Source organism: Notothenia rossii (genome assembly GCF_949606895.1).
Source record: "Notothenia rossii genome assembly, chromosome: 1".
In the NCBI taxonomy this organism is placed as follows: Eukaryota; Metazoa; Chordata; class Actinopteri; order Perciformes; family Nototheniidae; genus Notothenia; species Notothenia rossii.
In genome coordinates, this window is record NC_136912.1 from 17,978,826 (window position 1) to 17,997,144 (window position 18,319).

The 18,319-nt window shown below is 40.4% G+C and overlaps 1 protein-coding gene across 1 annotated transcript; it reads left to right on the forward strand.

Annotated features, from left to right (window-relative positions):
- Positions 1-2,648: 2,648 nt before the first annotated feature.
- Positions 2,649-18,271, forward strand: evpla (envoplakin a). The gene is made up of 22 exons (XM_079676308.1): positions 2,649-3,042; positions 7,097-7,196; positions 7,296-7,450; positions 8,044-8,167; positions 8,395-8,526; positions 8,641-8,682; positions 9,015-9,176; positions 9,278-9,385; positions 9,765-9,860; positions 9,976-10,086; positions 10,394-10,540; positions 10,784-10,935; positions 11,035-11,132; positions 11,299-11,471; positions 11,730-11,899; positions 12,561-12,699; positions 12,814-13,007; positions 13,616-13,766; positions 13,879-13,962; positions 14,052-14,159; positions 14,252-14,344; positions 14,465-18,271. The coding sequence occupies exons 1-22, from the start codon at positions 2,984-2,986 to the stop codon at positions 17,849-17,851; spliced, it is 5,985 nt and encodes a 1,994-aa protein (XP_079532434.1). The 5' UTR covers positions 2,649-2,983; the 3' UTR covers positions 17,852-18,271.
- The last annotated feature ends 48 nt before the right edge of the window (positions 18,272-18,319 follow it).

Consider the following 18,319-nt stretch of genomic DNA (forward strand, 5'->3'; position numbering starts at 1 on the left):
ATATTTCCGTCACGTAGATAGTCAGTACTGTGTAATTTGAGTCCAAGGTACAGTACAAGCATCAAAGCTTCTTGGATTGACTCTGTAAACCAAACAACCATGCTGTGTTTGTGCGCTGTGTGTAGTTAAGTGTACGAGGCGGACACACCCTCACCTTTTTGTTTACTCTCAGTTCAACTGAAGTCATGCACATCATTCACTGCCATGTTTGATGTTGCCTTGTTAACGATCAAAATGAACTTTTGGCTCAGATAGTGATGTCGCCCTCAAGTTGATTATCCTGACTTCTAATGTAGCAGCATTATCGAGTCAAGATACTAACTTGTCGAATACTTTCATTACATTTTTTTTTTTTACACGTAAAGGTGTGTATGATTAGTGGCAATCCGTGAAGGCAGAACCACTTAACCCAAAAATCTGAAAAGTCCCACTTGAGCGCAATTATCTTTAAACATTCAAACCAACCCTTTTTCTAAAGTGTAATTAACCAACCTTAATTTGCAAAGTATAGTAGTACCATGGTGAACAGTCTGCTAACCATCAGCATGTTAGTATTTTTATCGTGATCATGCCATCATGCTGATTTTAGCAATTAGCAAATTCCTGTTGCCATGTGATTCTTATTGCTCTTAGTTACATTCCTGAGGGTACAGAGAGGTTATTTTAACAAACATAACGGAAATAATTTAAACTTTAAGCTGATACACAAGACAATTTCAAAGTTCACAACGACATTTCATTTGAGACAGGGGTCGACGATGGAACCATACAAATAATCTCTTTGCTGCTTTTGAGCTTTTGATCATAACAAGATGGAGTTGTCAGGTAATTGTAGATTTTCTAATTTCCTTTTATCCCTTTATTGCCCAAGTTCGCTTAACATTTACAGTTTATTTTCACATTGGCAGCAGTTGATAAAACATTCGCACCTCATTAACTAGCTGGTATTGAGCTTTTGTTTTGTAAATAATTAGGATTATATCTGGCCTGTATATGGACAAGAGGTCCTTAAAGGCGACAGAACATTTACCTATAATCCAATAATATTTGGGAAATCTCTAAATGTTGAGGAAGATATGCTTCAATCACTAGCTCAAGAAAAGCTACGAAATGGACCTTGTGACGATTGTTTATGTCACCCAATTTCTGTTTTGGTAATTAAACAGGGAGTAGCTTCTCCCAGGTCTTGCCCCAAATCCGAAAACATATTTATTATAACAAGCCGTTTGTGTTTTATTTATTCGCTAAAAATGGGTCCACATATCTTAGCAACAGTATCTGTTTTTACTGACAGGTGGGCGCACCCCATCAGAAATGTGTCCTCTGTGTTGTTTCTATCTCTGTGAGGGAAGCTGTCCGGCTGCATTCCTCGCCGCCATGATTTTCTTTTGTTGATATGCTCTGAGAGACGCCCTGATCCTGAATGACTCGTGTGTCTATAGATATTACACATGGGTCTTAGCAAAGTATGGAGACGTCTTTTCTCTTTAACATTGCTATAACATGTGTTTCAATATGGAAGTATTACGTAATGAACTTCCTGTCTAGCCCACAAGTTGTCAGACACCTTTCCATTGTTGACTGTATACATTGTGTTAGGAGCTCAGAGAGTATCTGTCCGGGTCTTAACCATCTCATTGACTTCAAATTATAACAGGTTGACATTACTGTCTGCTGTATAAGACATTATTTAAGATTACAAATAACTTACACTTGATGGAAGGAGTGATGGGAATCTGTATGGTGATTTAAAAATAAATATGGTATTTGTTGCAAGGGGTGTTTCTCGTCACCACACCCTACTGCTCTTTCTTTCTTTTTGAATAATTTAATTATAGATGTAACCAATTATTAAAGTTGGGAGCAAACCAGAGAAAGTGCTGCTATTATGGAGTTGAAAAGATGAAGCAATTTTTTTTTAATCATATTTTTATCCAGAATCTATTTTTTGCGTGACAAATTAAATGTATCACCCTGTATTACATTTCTGTAGCAAATGTACCAATGGTATGAGAAGACATATTCCTCTCATACCATTGGTTGAATCAGAGGTATGCTCAGTGGTTAAGAAAGTATTCAGATCCTTTATCTAAGTATTTATAATACTCCATTACTGTACATGTAAAACTCCTGTATTGGAAAATCAGGAAAATGTGCTGTATTACAAACTTGACGTTTGAATACTAATAATACTCATTGCAGAAAATATAAATTATTAAAACAACTAAATGAAATGAAAAACAGCAAATATGTGATAAGCTACAACTATAACATGATTTTACACCAACAAAATTGGTAAACTGTTAATTTGTACTTAAATGCATTATGGTTAGTTACTTCCTACCACTCGATATGATAATATGGAGTTGCAAATTGGTGCATGTGATACCTTTATGACATTGTGACTGTAAATAAATGACATGCAACAAAGTGACCCCTAGGTTGTCAACACACACCAATACATTACATTACATTGCATTTAGCTGACGCTTTTATCCAAAGCGACTTACAATAAGTACAGTTTGTCACTCCGCCAGATTTGGAACAACTTGATTATCAAAGATCAGTCTGTTTACTTGTGAGTAACATTTGTATAAATAAAGTTTTATTCAACACCCTACAGGAATTCAGTGTCCCTCCAGCCCCATGAATTATGCATCTCTGTTGACTGAAGCCCCACTCCCTGTGAGAGATTGTGATGAAAAGGAAGGGCAGGGCCGAGGATGGGAGGAAGGGAGAGAGCAGGAAACAGGTCCGTCCGGTCCGCTCTCTGCAGGTGGATGTCTGGGCGGTGACACACCTTCGAGTTAACCTGTGTGGGAGGAGCTGCCGGAGTCAAACAATGTGCTGACGTGAGTGTGTGTTTGAGAGGAACCAAAGGGAGAGGAGACAGCGAGTGGGAGCCACAGGGTGAGGAACACAGACCAAGAAGGAGTGAGAGAGAGAGAAAGGAGAAAACATTTTTTTCTGTGCCTGACCCACCATGACCTCCAGGATGTTTAAGAAAAAGGAATCTAAGGACAGTTTGCTCAAGAGCAGCAAGTAAGTAAACCCCTTAATGTATGCAATGCACATAAGATTGTGTAAGTGTGTGTGTATCTTGAACATGTCACAGAGAACTGTGTGATGTTTCCTGGTCCTCTTTTTCCTGGTGTTGTGGTTCCCCTCCTGTTACAGTGTGGTTGAAAAGGTTTGCTCAGGAAGTTAACTGACTTAAAGTGCTGAGTTATGTGAAGGTTAATCCTCTGTGATGGTGAAGGCTTTACAAGGTGTTACCAGCTGTTAACAGAGCCTTGAGGTCAGGTTTACTTTGTCAAAACATGAGGCGGGAAAGTGTGCTAAAGACATGAGTCGAACTAATAAAAATGTGTTTAATGAAGCAGGTGAAAGTCAAAGAGATTTAGAGTTGTGACGGCTTGCAAAACATTTTTATTGGTGATCACGTTTCAATGAGAAAACCTATCCTCTGAGAAGTGTTTGATCTGGCTGTTCTGTGTCCTGTCAGGCATGGCTGCTGTTCAAAATGTAGAAATATGTGTCACTAATAAACCACATGTTACGGAACACTTTCTAAATGTGGGGGATGGAGGCAGAAGGCTGCAACTTAAAAACATAAAGAAAAGTATTTTAAAACCTTAATTTGACGAGGAATATATTGACAGTTAAGAGCAAAATTATCATTAATAATACATGACACTTGTATAGCGCTTTTCTAGAAACTCAAAGAAAACTCTAGAAACTTCATTGTCTTTATGTAAATCACTGCAGGTAAAAAGGGATAATGAGCTGGCTTCACTCTGTCCAGTATTCATTTAAGTTATGTGGAGTGTTCATTTTGTGTTTGTACTCTTACCTTTACATGACTTAATGTGATTTATTTGACATAACAGATTTCAATCCTCATTTAAACACACTAGCTAACAGAGAGCACCTGGAGACACATTCATCTGCTGAAACTATTCACAGTTTCCCACATTGTCCGTGTCAGATGTCACAGACCTGACAGGTTTCTCAGGGTGGAGGTGACCTGATGGTTTCACCTTCTCACTGCCTGGGACATGTTGTGTGAGGTGTGAGGAGGACAGGGCGGGCCGCTGCTCCGCTGGTTTCTTTCTCTCATGTGGGCGTTGGTTCCCAACTGTACTTTACAGTGACAGGACATTAAGGAGGTTTCCATCACCAATTAAATCAATAGAGGCACCGTAAATAAGGGCTGCAACTTATGTCACAATGTTGATTCATTTTTGGATTAGTCTTTCAAACTATTGATCAATATTTTGTTTATAATATTTCAGAAAATTAAGAAAACCATTTCTCATAAACCAACGTTTTAAGAGGAACTAGCAAATATTGAACTTTTTTTTTACTAATACTTGGTTTTAATGTTTTACACCAGTAGCAGTTTCAAACTTTAAAGACCCACCCATAGTGTCAGAAATGTTAAAATCATTGGGTGTGTCTGAGCCTGTGTTTGCTGGTAGCTTCATAATGGCAGATGACATGATGCCAAATAGCACTGATCTGTTTCAGAAGCACCAAACACATTTACCTGCCAGCTCATGCCGTTGGTGACAAAGTGATTTAATTAAGACACTAGCGATGGCCCACGGCTGAGATCTGTCAGCTCTCAAGGTCAAAAGAGGATTTAATTAAGTGTAGTTATCTAATTAGTTCATGTAAATAAAATAAATTCCATTTTGTAAAGTGAAAGGTGCTGAAAAAACCCACCAAACTCAATGGGTTTAAGCCCTTTAAAAAAACATAAATGTATACATCCTAATATAAAGTGTAAGCTTTAAGAACATTTGAGAAATCAGGGAGTGTCTTTGTAGTACAAGTTTTGTAATCTTGCAACTAACAGAAAAATGCAGGCTAGCCCTTTGAAGTTATGCGGGTCATCCAGTTATCCTACTCTCAAGTAAATTCAGTCATAGCTGCCTAGCTTTCCTGTGATGGCCATTCATAAATGCAACCAAATACTCACAGGTAAATTATCACAACTTTGTATGTTGTTATTTAATAGTTTAGTGCATTGATTGGCTTTTAAAGTTGCCATTTAGCTCAATAAACACATTAAACAGACAGAAAAAGTCACAGTGTTTACTGACAGAAATGCTCACAGAAAACCTACACTAACAGCAGTTACTCTTCAAGGGTTAAAACAGACTATACTGTGTTCAAGGAAAGCAACAAGTACACATATATACACACACACACACACACACACACACACACACACACACACACACACACACACACACACACACACACACACATATCATTCAGCTCCTGACCATCATTAAGATGTAGATGGATGAGACAGACAAACCTCCCTCACTTATCCCACTAATGTCATCAGCAATTCACACCCAGTTTATTTGATTGAAAAAAGTCAACCTCATGACCAAGTTATTACACCAAAAGAAACCAACTGTATTGAATTTGATTTTGTCATACATTTTTTTTCTTGACATTTCTTTACCTTTTTTAAGTTTTCTTATTTGACAAAATATAAAATATTTCTAATAATGCGTCATCTTAGTTGTCCACTCTCAAAAGCTGAGCAATAATTATTGAGTACATGTACTGTGTGTACAGCACGTACCTGTCTCTCCTGCTGAGTGAGCAGGAATAAGGCGGCCATTGTGAGCGGCTGCAGAACCAGATCAGCTGGCAGCTCGGAGCAGGAGGAGAAACGCTGCATTCCTGTCACTCCATCGTTTAAGAGCTCTGCAAAATGCCATTCAAGCCATTGTAAATCTACTCTATATGACACTCGCTTCCTTTCTCTCCTAGGAGTAACAACTTTGAACTCCAAGGTAGCTTTGGCATGTGTGTAAAATGTCCTGCGGGAACGTAGCCAACATTCTTTGTTTCTGTGTTACACATCAGCGTCATTTCAGAAGTGCCTGAATGAAGTCTTTTCCGGATGTAAAATCAGCCCTGTAGTGTAAAAGTAGCAGTATTATTTTAGGCAGAAAAGCAGGAGTTTAACATGTAAAATGTCCTTTGAATTATTTATTTTTGCAGCTTTGACTTCACATTACTTTCCACAAACTGATTTCCTTTAGAAAAAGTCCTTGACATCCTCACAACATGCTTTTACACTCATATCCAAAAATCAGCTTCACATCAGATGACCTCTGCCAAGGCCGAATGCAATCACTCAATGTTTATGAAAGTGTAAAACAAATTGTGTGGGTTTTTTCGTGACCCATGTTACACACATGTTAATTATATTTTTAGAACATAAAAGAGAAAACAGCCTAATTGAATGAGCGGTTTTCATTGGACCACAAAGCTCACTACAGTGCCTTGTTTAAACTCATTGGACTTCAGCGTTTGCAGATGATTTGATTTGATTAACCATCAGTAACTTTGATATTTAGCTCACAAAGCTTCAGATAAACTTTCAGATTGTAACATCATCCTGTGTTAACCTTATTTATATAGCTTGCTCCAAATCACACATAGACCTCCTTTTAGTTTTATGGGCGTAGTTCATCTCTCGTTGCCAGCCGGTAGGATCCTCACCTCCCTTTATCTGTGAGAGGCATCACTTTACCTTTTCTTAGTGGCATCCACACTGGGGATCACAAACAGGGACAAACATAGTAGGCTGCTGTGGAATGATTAGCATTTAGGGAACCTGGAAATACACTTCCTCCTTACTGACTCTACGAAAGAGACGCTGTGTGAAAGACTGGCATCAGACAGACAGTAGAAAAGAATAAAACAGATCAAAAGAAAGCTGCCTTTGCCCTGACATTTTAATAACATGTTTTCACCTTATAGTCTTAAACATGTGTTGACTCTTTAGTTCATAATGTAAGATTTGAATGTAAAATTTGTAAAAAACATTTGTAGTACCTGGTCTAGTTACTCACCTAGTCTCCATCTAGTTTTGCTGTTTGTCTTGAAAGTCTATTTCAATTTGGAGCTTTAACTTGTGAGATAATTGTCTATCCTTGACATTCAGAAAATGAGGGCATGGGACTGTTAGAGTGAATGTGGAGCATGAGATGGGAAACACTGAGAAAATGTCATATCTCCTATTGTTTTCTGTGATTTAATCTGTGACCCCCCCCTCCGCCAGGATGCAGACCAGCAACTTGGCCTTGCTGATCGCTCAGATGCAAAAGAATGCCGACACGGTGGAGAAAGACATCCTCCGGGCCGAAGAGCTGCTGGCTGTGGTGAGGACACACACTGACAGACCAACACAAACTTGTATATCACTTCTACATGCAGCCTTCTCTAAAATAAACCACCCTACTGTTGTCTTCTTCCTCCAGGACTTTGAAAATGACAAGACGGAGAAGCCCTTGCAGCACCAGGCGCTGATTTCAGACAAGCTGGGCGAGGCGGAGGGCCTGCTGCAGGATCTGTTCCTCGACGTCGCCAAAGCCAAGAAGTCCAAACACCCGCAGGCCAGAGAGATAGAGAGCGAGTGAGTGGTGACAGATAGATATGACACTGAGGATTTACAATGTAGCTGCCTACAGGAGACATGTGTGCACTTACACCTTTGATGTAGGTTAAACACACTGACAGCATGCAAGATGCTTTACAATGAACACACTAAACAAAGTTAAATTAAAATAGATTATTATCATTTTTGGATCAATTTGGATTACATTTTCACTTTATGCTAGTACTAATTGTTTATTACCATGTAATGCCTATTAATCAATACATCTTCACTTTATATTGGAGGCAAAGGTTGTGCCTTTTATGTCACTCCATTTATTGGTAACTTTGTCAGAATAGGAATAAAAACATAAATTCAACACTTAATTAATTATTATTAAAAAAAAGCTACCCAGTGGTATAACACCTAATTAAAATGAGCTCCACCTTTACCAGCCGCAACATCGCAGCAAAACAACATAACATTAATTATTAGTCTAAGAACATATATTATTCTGAGATATTTCTGCATATTGACCGAGTACTCTTTACTTCTGATACTATAAGTATATTTCAATGCTGATACTTTTGCACTTTTGTAACATTTTGAGTCCTTTTTCTTTGCGTCTTCAGCGTCCTATTGCTCCACGAGCGCTGGTTGAAGGACTGCACTTTCTACCGTGAGATCTTTGAGCAGGTGGACGACGTGTCGCTGATGCCAAGAATCGACTGGGAGCCTGTTTTAAACCAGAAACAAGTACGTAGATTAAAACTGAACATTTCAATTCCAAGGTGTCTAAAGATCCAGCATTGATGTAATCCCTTTTTGTTAACAGTTTGAACATTGTTTGTTATTGTGACCTCACCAAAGAGCAAAGCTTGAAATATTGTATTCCTCTGTTCTTCAGAGCCTCTGAGAATGCTTATTCTTGGTGGTTATTTTGTCTTTATATCCCATTAACTGTATTAATCTTGTCCTTTCAGAAACTAGTGAACGCGGAGGAGTACGGCCCCACCATGGCGGAACTGGAGAAGCAGGTCGCTGCTCACAACATCCTGCACAAAGAGGTGGAGGCCTACAGCTCGCAGCTCTGCATCAGCTCTGCAGGCAGCAAGGTGAAAAGACATGGAAACACATTTATTCACAAACATTTACTGTCCTGCCTGCCTTCTTTTGTCCTGATAGAAAACTGTTTCCAGCGGTTTATATGTTGTTATCTTGTCTTTTAGGAAAAATATACCGTCCTGAAAAAGCAATACAACAATCTACTGGTGAGTTGTGTTGTTTTATATGTACTCTTTGGCCATAAAGACAACCCTTTTCTCTTCAATGTAACAACAAACTTAATATGGTATCTTTTTCTGTTAATGCATCAAAATGCATTCTTTGTAATAGCACATTGTTAAAATCCAAATTACAAAATAATTGTTGAGGTATTTGCCTCTTCTCCCTAACTGATATATTATTAGTTTTATTTTGTCATTTCAACTAGAATAACATCAAATTAAATGAGGGGGAGATTAAAACACTGTATATTTGACATAAAAAACACATTTTTAAGAATCTTTCAGGTTTAAATGAGTTTTATTTCATTTCTCCCCAGGACAACTCCAAGTGGCGTCGCCACTACCTGAACAGCCTGTATGAGTACATGCACGGCTGTAACAAGGAGCTGGGGTTCCTGGAAGAAGAGCAAGATAAGATCAAGAAGCAGGACTGGAGCGACCGCATGGTCGACCCGCCTGACGTCCGCAGGCAGTATGAGGTCAGCAATCACAGATTGAAGCTGCTTGTCCAGAATAATCTAAACGGAGCTATTTATTGATAACCACAAACATTACTACCTTTTTATTTGATCTCAATCAGAACTTTAAGAACAACAGCCTGCTGTCCCACGAGAGCGAGGTGAACAAACTTCAGGACGAAGGAGAAAGACTTGTTGGATTGAAGCACCCTGCCAGTGACACAATCCAGGTACGCCTATTTACCCAGAAGACACTGCTTTCAAATGGAAAGACAATGATTCAAAGGCCAAAGTCTTTCAAAATGTCAAGTTCACTTTTAAGGGGACACACTAAAGGGGATAAGAACTTTTAAATCATAGATATGAGAAGAGAAAAGCTTTGAGATTTTGTTTTGTATTACAGGTATACTGACCTTACATGTTCAAATAAGTACTAAATAAGTAATGACAGTTCAAATGAGAATACGTGCTATTTCAGATACATTTCTCAAACAGAATTGGGAAAGTTTAAATGTCTCTTTTGTGTCACTCAATTTATCAGAACATAATGTCCACACAAAAATTATGAATTCAAAATAAGATAACAATACCATTTTGTCACACTTCCAGGCTCAGAGAGATGCTGTTCGAAACGAGTGGCAGAAATTCCTCAACCTCTGCATTTGTCAAGAGACACACCTGGACAGTCTGGAGGAATACAAAAAGGTAAATATATTACACCATATACCACAACTCATCATAACACATTATTCATTTTCGTGTGAGAGGGTAGTGTTACGCATCCAGGTAAAAATAATATGTTTTTTGTTTTATTTTCCAGTACCAAATGGAGACTGAGCAGCTGTCGGAGACGCTGAGCAAACTCAACAACAACCTGGACCCCAAGGCCATCAGCAAGAAGAGCAACTCAGAGACGCTGCTACAGCTGGAGGTACAGTTTTAATATATTTGCTTTTCACTTAGCACTCTTACTCACACTCACTTTACTCTGTCTCTTCAACTTCCCAAGAGGTGAATTCTTAATAAGTCAAGCTCAAAAAGTCATTGGTAATGTTTTCAAAGTTTAAAAATATAGAAATATACATTGTGGACATTTTGATATTGTTTTTGACACTCACATGTCTGAAGTACACTCATTCAGTCTTATTTCTAGGATGATGAAATAAAATGAGGATTTGTTATTATCTATCAATTCATGATTATTTTTAAGATTTTCCTCTGTGTCTGTTCCTCACCAGGCGGAGGAGAATACTGTTCAGAACAGCGAACAGCTGCTGGCTGACCTTAGGAGAAGCAGCACCACCATTGCTCCTCTGAAGCTGCGACGCAACGCCCCCACCCGGCCCACCACAGTGGAGTCCCTGTGTGACTGGGAGACAGATAAGGTGCAGCTTCTTCACCTCAGATTGTCACAGAGTGCTGCAGATTAGTCAATATACAAGGGAAATCTTTCAAAAGTGAATACAAGTACTAAAATGGGCACATACGGTGGTTACTTTAAAAGATATAGAACAAAGAAAGGCCATATCCAAAGCTGAAGTGTTTAATTTCAGACATGTTATTCATACACAACTTGTGTACACTTTTTGGGCATGTGTTTTATTTAATCATTTTTCATCACCATCTAGGATTCCCTGGAAAGAGGCGATAAGTTCACCCTGAGATCCAACTCAGACGACAACTGGGACGTCACCTCCACGGACGGGGCAACAAAAACCTTCCCAGGAGTTTGCTTCCGGATCCCCCCACCTGATCCAGAGGCCATTGACAAAGTGGACCTGTAAGTAAAGCACTGTTTTATTTTTGTGCATCTACAACAAACAAAGCAATAATATCTCAGTAATACTATTTCTATTTACTTTGTATTTGCATTCTTTAGGTTGGGTGGTGATCTGGCAGACATCAAGAAGAGAAGAGCTGCTCTGGCTGCATCGCTGAAGAATCACAAGTCGGATTTCTCCAGGTCCCAACTATCAGGTAATTGTCTACAGATGTAAAACCTTAAACATCCTCAATTTAATTTTGTATATCAATTACTTTGCTTTAATTCTTCAAGAAAACTTTATTTTTTTTGCAAATATATATCATAGCACACGTCTCAAAGTCAGATCAGGCAATAAACGTCTTTTGTTTCCTCTTTCAGCCCCAGTGTCTTCTGCCCCACTGGATCCCAAAGTGAAGGCTCTGTCTCAGCAGCTGGACAAGCTGGACGGTGACCTGGCGAGTGCTGAGGAGAGCATGCTGAGCCGCCTGCGAACCCCGCTGAACCGCAGCGACCCGGCCGGAGATCTGGCCAAGAGGCTGAGGGAACAGGAGGTGAGAGGAATAAAGCCACAGACATTGTTCCTGTTAGCTCGTTTCTGCCTTTATTACTGTATCTCTGTCGGCTCTTTAGATTTAGGTGAAATACCTCTTATTTACCAAATGCCATCAGTTGTGTGCCTTTTTAAGGTTACTCCTTGAGATTATATTGTTATACTGTAGACATTTGTTTGAAGAAGGAACCCTAGAGGATTTGATGTATTGTATTTGCATTATACAAATGTCTAAAGTATCTTTATGTGTCTCTTGTAGGAAGCTGCCCGGGCTCTGAAGTCTCTGGAGCAGCAGAAACTGGCAGCTCAGGCGGACATGCAGCCGCTGCTCTCCAAAGACCCCAGCTCCTCTCAGCTGCCACTCAAACTGAGTGGTGCAAACAACAAGTTCGACAGCATGTCAGCACTTGCTGACCTCTACACCAAGAAGTAAGTGGATGTTTTGTTTGGAAAATGACATTTACACAGTGTCATGGTGGAGGGGTTTTGTCTGTAATGAAAATATATTGTTATTCCGGTTTTAAAAATCCAATTTAAGACCTGACCTTCCAAATATACAATGAATAAATAGAGAAAAGCTGATATTATTAACACATGGCACATTTGTATATGGGTACATCTGTCTCTTGTCAGAGCTGTTCTACTGGAGTCTCAGGTCTTCTGGGTCAGGGTCTGCTCTGTTCCGAGAATAACCACTAAACATGGAAAAGCAGCTTTTAGTTATTATGCCCCAACAATTTGGAACAAACTGCCTAAATCATGCACGTCCGCTGAAACACTTCCTATTTTTAAATCCAGACTAAAAACGCATCTATTTTCCGCTGCTTTTAATTGAGCTGCCCATACTCACACTACAGTATGCCTTTTTAGTCATGTATTCTGTACCTGCTGCTGTGTTTATTATTTAATTTATTTCATTACCTTTGCTTATTATTCCTGTTTTGAAATGCCTTTTTAATAATGTATTTATGCTGTATTTGTTCTTAAAGGTCTTTTGCTGAAAAGTGCTGTATAAATAAAATTGCCTTGCTTTGCCTTACTGAACTAAAATAGCACTCATAATAACTTACATTTTTTTTTTTTTTTTTAGAGCAAATGCGTCTCTTAACTTGGAGGGCCAGATTAAGAAGGTTGACGGCCTCGTCTCTGGGTTTGAGAAAAATCTGAGTAATGATAATCCAATCCCTGACGTGCCGAATGCAATCCAAGCCCGCGCTGATGACATCCAGGTGAGGAAATCTGCATTAAAATGTTACATCCACATAAAAGACACTTCTCTTCCTCAAAGGTTCAACTTATATTTGACAGAATTTTAATAGCATGTCTCTTTTGCTGTATTTCAGTACCAGCGCAGGTCTGTGGCAGCGGCTCAGGACGACATGAAGAAGCTGAGTCAGGATCTGGACACCACAGAGCAGCTGTGCAGCTCTCTGCAGCAGGGATACCAGGAGTACTGCCCGGACATCCGCCGCCAGAGATCAGAGGTCAAGCAGCTGCAGACACGTTACGGGAATGTGGCCAACCAGCTGAAGGAGAGGTGAGAATCAGATGGTTAAAAAAACGACATCAAATCAGCCCAAAGGAGTGGCATGATAAAAGATAATGAAAAGGATATCAAATGTCATCATCCATTACAAAAAATAATTAAAAAACAACTTATGATACACATATTTTTGCTTCATTTGAAATAGAAATTCCTTTAAAAAATGCTGGTAGTTTTGCATCTCTAGTCCTATAGAGAGTACTAAAATGAAACAACAACTTGGAGAGGTTTGCCCATGCTATTGTGTATACTATGCACAGATTTAAAAAAAAAAAAACAGTATTATACTTTGATTTGAAATTTGAAGTTTGTTTTTTCTGCTTTGTTAACTCAAAAAGGCCATTTCTTTGCAAATAAAAGGGTTACTTACCTTCACACTACATACATGCAGTAGGCTATATACTGTAATAAGCCCTACTCAAAGGAATTGATGTGTAAGATGAAATAATCAGGCAAAGGTGTGTGTTAATTATAGCTCAGATGTGATTTTCTTTAGGAAATGGCACAGAAGACAACAAAACCTTGTAATGTTAAGTGCATTTATGCAGTTCTTTTACACAGATATTTTTTAAACCTTCTGTCATATTGATTAATTATTGCAGAGAAAACCTCTTACAAGAAGCTTCAACCAAGAACCAGGAGTTCCAGAGCACATCCAAATCCCTGAAGTCCTTCCTGGACAACCTGCCGCAAAACAAGGTTGACTTCAAAGATGATCTGTCGCAGGTCGCTGTCAAGCAGAGCTCCCAAGAGGTGAGGCTGTGGTTCATGCAAACATGTGCTGTGTTATATGTAAATCTGTAAAACATTATATAATATAATTAACTGATTACAGTGATTAACATGGGAAAATTGTTTCACACAGAGGGTGGTGGATGACTTGAAGAGGAAGGGAGATGACATTGACAGAGTGTCTGACCTGTCTCAAGACCTGCAGGGTATACTCGATGTAAGTGTCAAACCCATTATAATACAAGGTTATTAAATATTAGAATACTTGACAAGTGAATAAATTATGTTTTCTTCACATCTGTGCAGGAATACGAGACCAATGTTGACAAATACAACAGTACACTCGAGGATGCTGGCGCCACTGTGGCCAAGAAACCTCGTATAATCACTCTGGCTGATTCTGTTCAGAAAGAGGTAACATTTAGATATATTTTACACAATGTGAATTATTATTATTAATATATCAAGGTGGCTTACATATTTGCTGCCACTCTTGTTTATTACAGGAACGGGATCTGGTCAACCGTTACGCTGAAGCAACAGCTGAAAATACCCAGCGCCAAAAACAGATGGGTTTGACTAAGAATCTTATTTCACAAGTAAGAAAACAGGGCATAAAAAACCCATTGCTATGAAATATGCTTCTCATAAAACAACCTAAAGCTTATCACAAAAACAAATCACATAACTTATTAAATGAATTTGCTTCTCTGCTTCAGAATGAAAACAAAGTCCAAATGGTGGCACAGCAACACGTGCAGCTTGAAAGCCAGCAAAGGAGTTCTTTTGAGCTCAGCAGTCTGATGAAGGACCTGGACGAAGAGAGAGATAGGACAACTCATACCGAGACAGAGCTGAGAACCTTTAAAGAGAGGATGATGTCGCTGAAGAGTCGCAGAGGAGTGGAGCGTCTTGAAGAGAAAGAAGTACTGCAGTACTATCGCGACCCAAAAATGGAAACTGATTTGGTCGATCTGCAGAAAACCCTGCACGAAGAGTCCCTCAGGCGTAGCACCACCCACAGTGAGGTTGAGATATTTAACAAGAAAATCAGCATCCTTGAGGAAACACTCAAAGGTACTAAACCAAAACTGTTGACCAGAGAGGTGACCGAGTTTGAGAGAGATCCTCAGCTGGACGTGGAGGCCACTAAGACTAGAGATGAGATAGCCAGGATGAGAGATGAAATTCGAGTAAGAGATGGGGAACATGTTCAGATGAGCACAGAAGTGACGATTCTCCAGCAGAAGAGACCCCCCATCAAAGAGAGGATAGTTAAGAAGGAAGTGGTGAAAGTGGAACAGGACCCACAGATGTTGAGATCAGTGCGGACATTTGAGACGGAAATTTCTGATGAGGACAAGAGTACCAAGCGCATCAATGATGAAATCTTCCAGACAAGGAGCCAGATTAATGCTCTTGAGAGGCTGATTCCTAACATCAAGCCAAAGATCATCACCAAGGAAGTGAAAAGGATTGAACAAGACCCAGAGCTCATCCATGAAAGTAAGAGGGTTCAAACAAGCATTGAGGAAGAAATAATTGAAAACAATTCTTTGTCCAAAGAGCTTTTGGAGTTCCAGACTCGCTACCGAGAAGTTCAAGGCTGGAGGCCAAAAGTCGAGGTGAAGGAAATCGTTAATGAGATCTACCGTATAGACCCGAGCACAGAGGCGGAGATAATGCGGCTCAAGAAAGACATACAAGACACCACCAAGCAGCGCTCTGACATGGAAAGAGAAATCACCACGGTCACGACTAATGTGTACACCCTTCGCTCTGAGAAGCCCAAGGTGGAGATGAAGGAAGTCCTTCAAGAGGTGGTTAGGGAGGAAAGAAGTCCTGAAAATGAGAAAGAGATTCAGAGGCTAACTGATCAGGTGAACTATTTGGAGAACACCTACAGCTCCCTCGAGGACCAGGTGAGAATCCACAGGAAGGAAAGGGATGAATGGAAAACTGAGAAGTCCAAGATCGAGACAAAAGTGGTCACCAGAGAAGTCATCAAGTATGAACCTGATCCTCTGTTGGAGAAAGAAGCTGACCGGCTAAGAAGAGACGTGCGGGAGGAGGCACAGCTGCGGCGCAACACTGAAGAGATGGTGTTTGATCTGCAGAACAAGTACATCCTGTTGGAGAGACAAAAGCCTGAGGAGAAGGTAGTTATGCATGAGGTTGTACGTTTACAGAAGGACCCAAGGCAGACGCTCGAGCATGATCGGCTCAGCAGGAGCCTGGATGACGAAGTAATGACCCGCCGCCAGGTTAACCTCGAGATGCAGCAGCTGACGACCAAGGTGGAAGAGTTACAGAGGACCCTCAGAGAGAGTGATGAGCACCAAAAGAGGGTTCAAGCTGAGTTTGAACTCAGAGAGATCCGACTGCGCATCACATATCTTAAAAATGCCCCCCCTCCCGTTGAGGAATGTATTGTTGTTGAGGAAGTACTGAAGGTTGAAAGAGACCCAAAACTGGAGAGGATGACAAACGGTGTTCGGTCAGACATGGATAAGCAAACCAGCGAAATTCTGCGCATCCAGAGAGACATCCGTAACATCACTCATAGACTAGAAATCCTGCAGAGGGAAAAGTCTGGTGAGAAGACAGTGTACAAAGAGATTATCCGTGTTGAGAAAGACCAGGCAGTTGAATCCGAGAGGGATCGCCTGAGGGAACAGGTGTCTCAGCAAAGATTTGACAGACAAGACCTGGAAGAGGAAACCAGACGTCTCAACGCTAAAATCAACCTTCTGGTGAGCGGGAAATCAAGCTCTTCAAGAGAGGAATCCACTCTTGTTTCGAACAAAGATGTCTTTCAGAGGGAGAAAGAAAACCTCACTCGAGAACTCAGGACCCTCGAAGCCTCAAGACATGACATCAGCTTGTCTTTCCAGCAGCAAAGCAGGCTGATTAGTGAAAGATCACAGATGGGAAGGCAGAAGAGCGTTAAGATGGATTCTGATGCTCTACGTCTGGAGAGGGAGATCCTGGAAGAAAAAGACAGAATCCATCAGCGAGACAGCATGATGCGGGAGCTCCTGACGAGCGTGCAGAAAGAGGAACAAGCAGAGACAAGGACCAAAGAGACCAACGTGTCTACCAAAATCACCATTCTGGATCCAGATACAGGCAAAGACATGTCCCCTTATGACGCCTACATGCAGGGCCTGATTGATCGTCAACAGTACATAAACCTGCAGGAGCTGGAGTGTGACTGGGAGGAGATTACTTCCCTGGGACCTGATGGGGAGACATCTGTACTCCAAGATCGCAAAAGTGGAAAGCAGTACCCAATCAAAGATGCCCTGAAGGAAGGCCGCCTGACAGAGCATGATCTACAACAGTATAAAAAAGGCAAGATGCCCATCTCAGAGTTTGCCTTGCTGGTTGCGGGTGATAGCAATAAGCCACCCCAGTTCAACTCAATCACCCACACAACCTCCACAACAGTGAAGTCAGCCCCCCAGGACTTCTCCACCGCTAAAGAAATCTACCCAGTTGCTGGAGTAATAGACACAAACACTGACACCTGCTTTACAATTCGCAGCGCCACCTTGCGTAAACTGATCGACTCCGGAACCGCCCACAAACTTCTGGAGGCACAGGCATCAACAGGGGGCATCATCGACATAAGCAACAATCAGAGGTACACAGTTCAGAAGGCAACATCAAGAGGCCTCATTGAGGACAGTCAAGTCCAGAGGCTACTCAATGCACAAAAGGCCTTCACTGGTGTTGAAGACCCCATGACCAGAGAGGTTTTGTCCGTGGGAGAAGCTGTACAGAAAGGCTGGATGCCCAAGGACACGGCCATCCGCTACATGGAGGCACAGCACCTGACGGGTGGGCTGGTCAATCCCAATACCGGCAGCAGAATGAGCCTCTTTGATGCCATTGGGTCCAAAATGATCGACAGCACAATGATGAGGGAGCTGCAGGCTGAGACGACATACATCAAGGATATTGTAGACCCAATCACAAAGAAGAATATCAACTACAAACAAGCTCTGGATAGCTGTAAGAAAGACCCCGTCTCAGGCCTACCAATGCTGCCTGCCTCCTCTAAAGATTCTGGTGACAAATCTACTAGATATGCAAGATTCTAGATGTGTTTACAACAGAGTTGGAGTCATCTGATCTGTGGAGTGATGTGATAAAAAAATCTGCTATTAGATATTATAATTACAATGTACATTTTGACTCAGGAAAAGTCTTTTAATGCAATGCTTTCTCACTAGCCAAAATGCTTGCTGCTGTGTTGCCTTTGTTTACCAAACATATCTGATGTGGGCTGATGTGTTTTTTTTATTTAATTTAAAAACAGAATATAAATTCAGTTTATCTTTGATATTATTGTGTTATGAGGGATACTGGGACATGGTGCAATGCTAATTACAAAGATTGATTTGATTCTGTATTACTCATTGGTTATCCTTGACATTGTTGACTTTAAACTCAATCTTGTTTGATACTTTATGAAGAAACAAATATCAATAAATTTAATTATAATCGTTAAAAAGCATGGACCTTCAGTGTTGTGTTGCAGTTTTTTTAAGAAGACACAGGCAGGTACA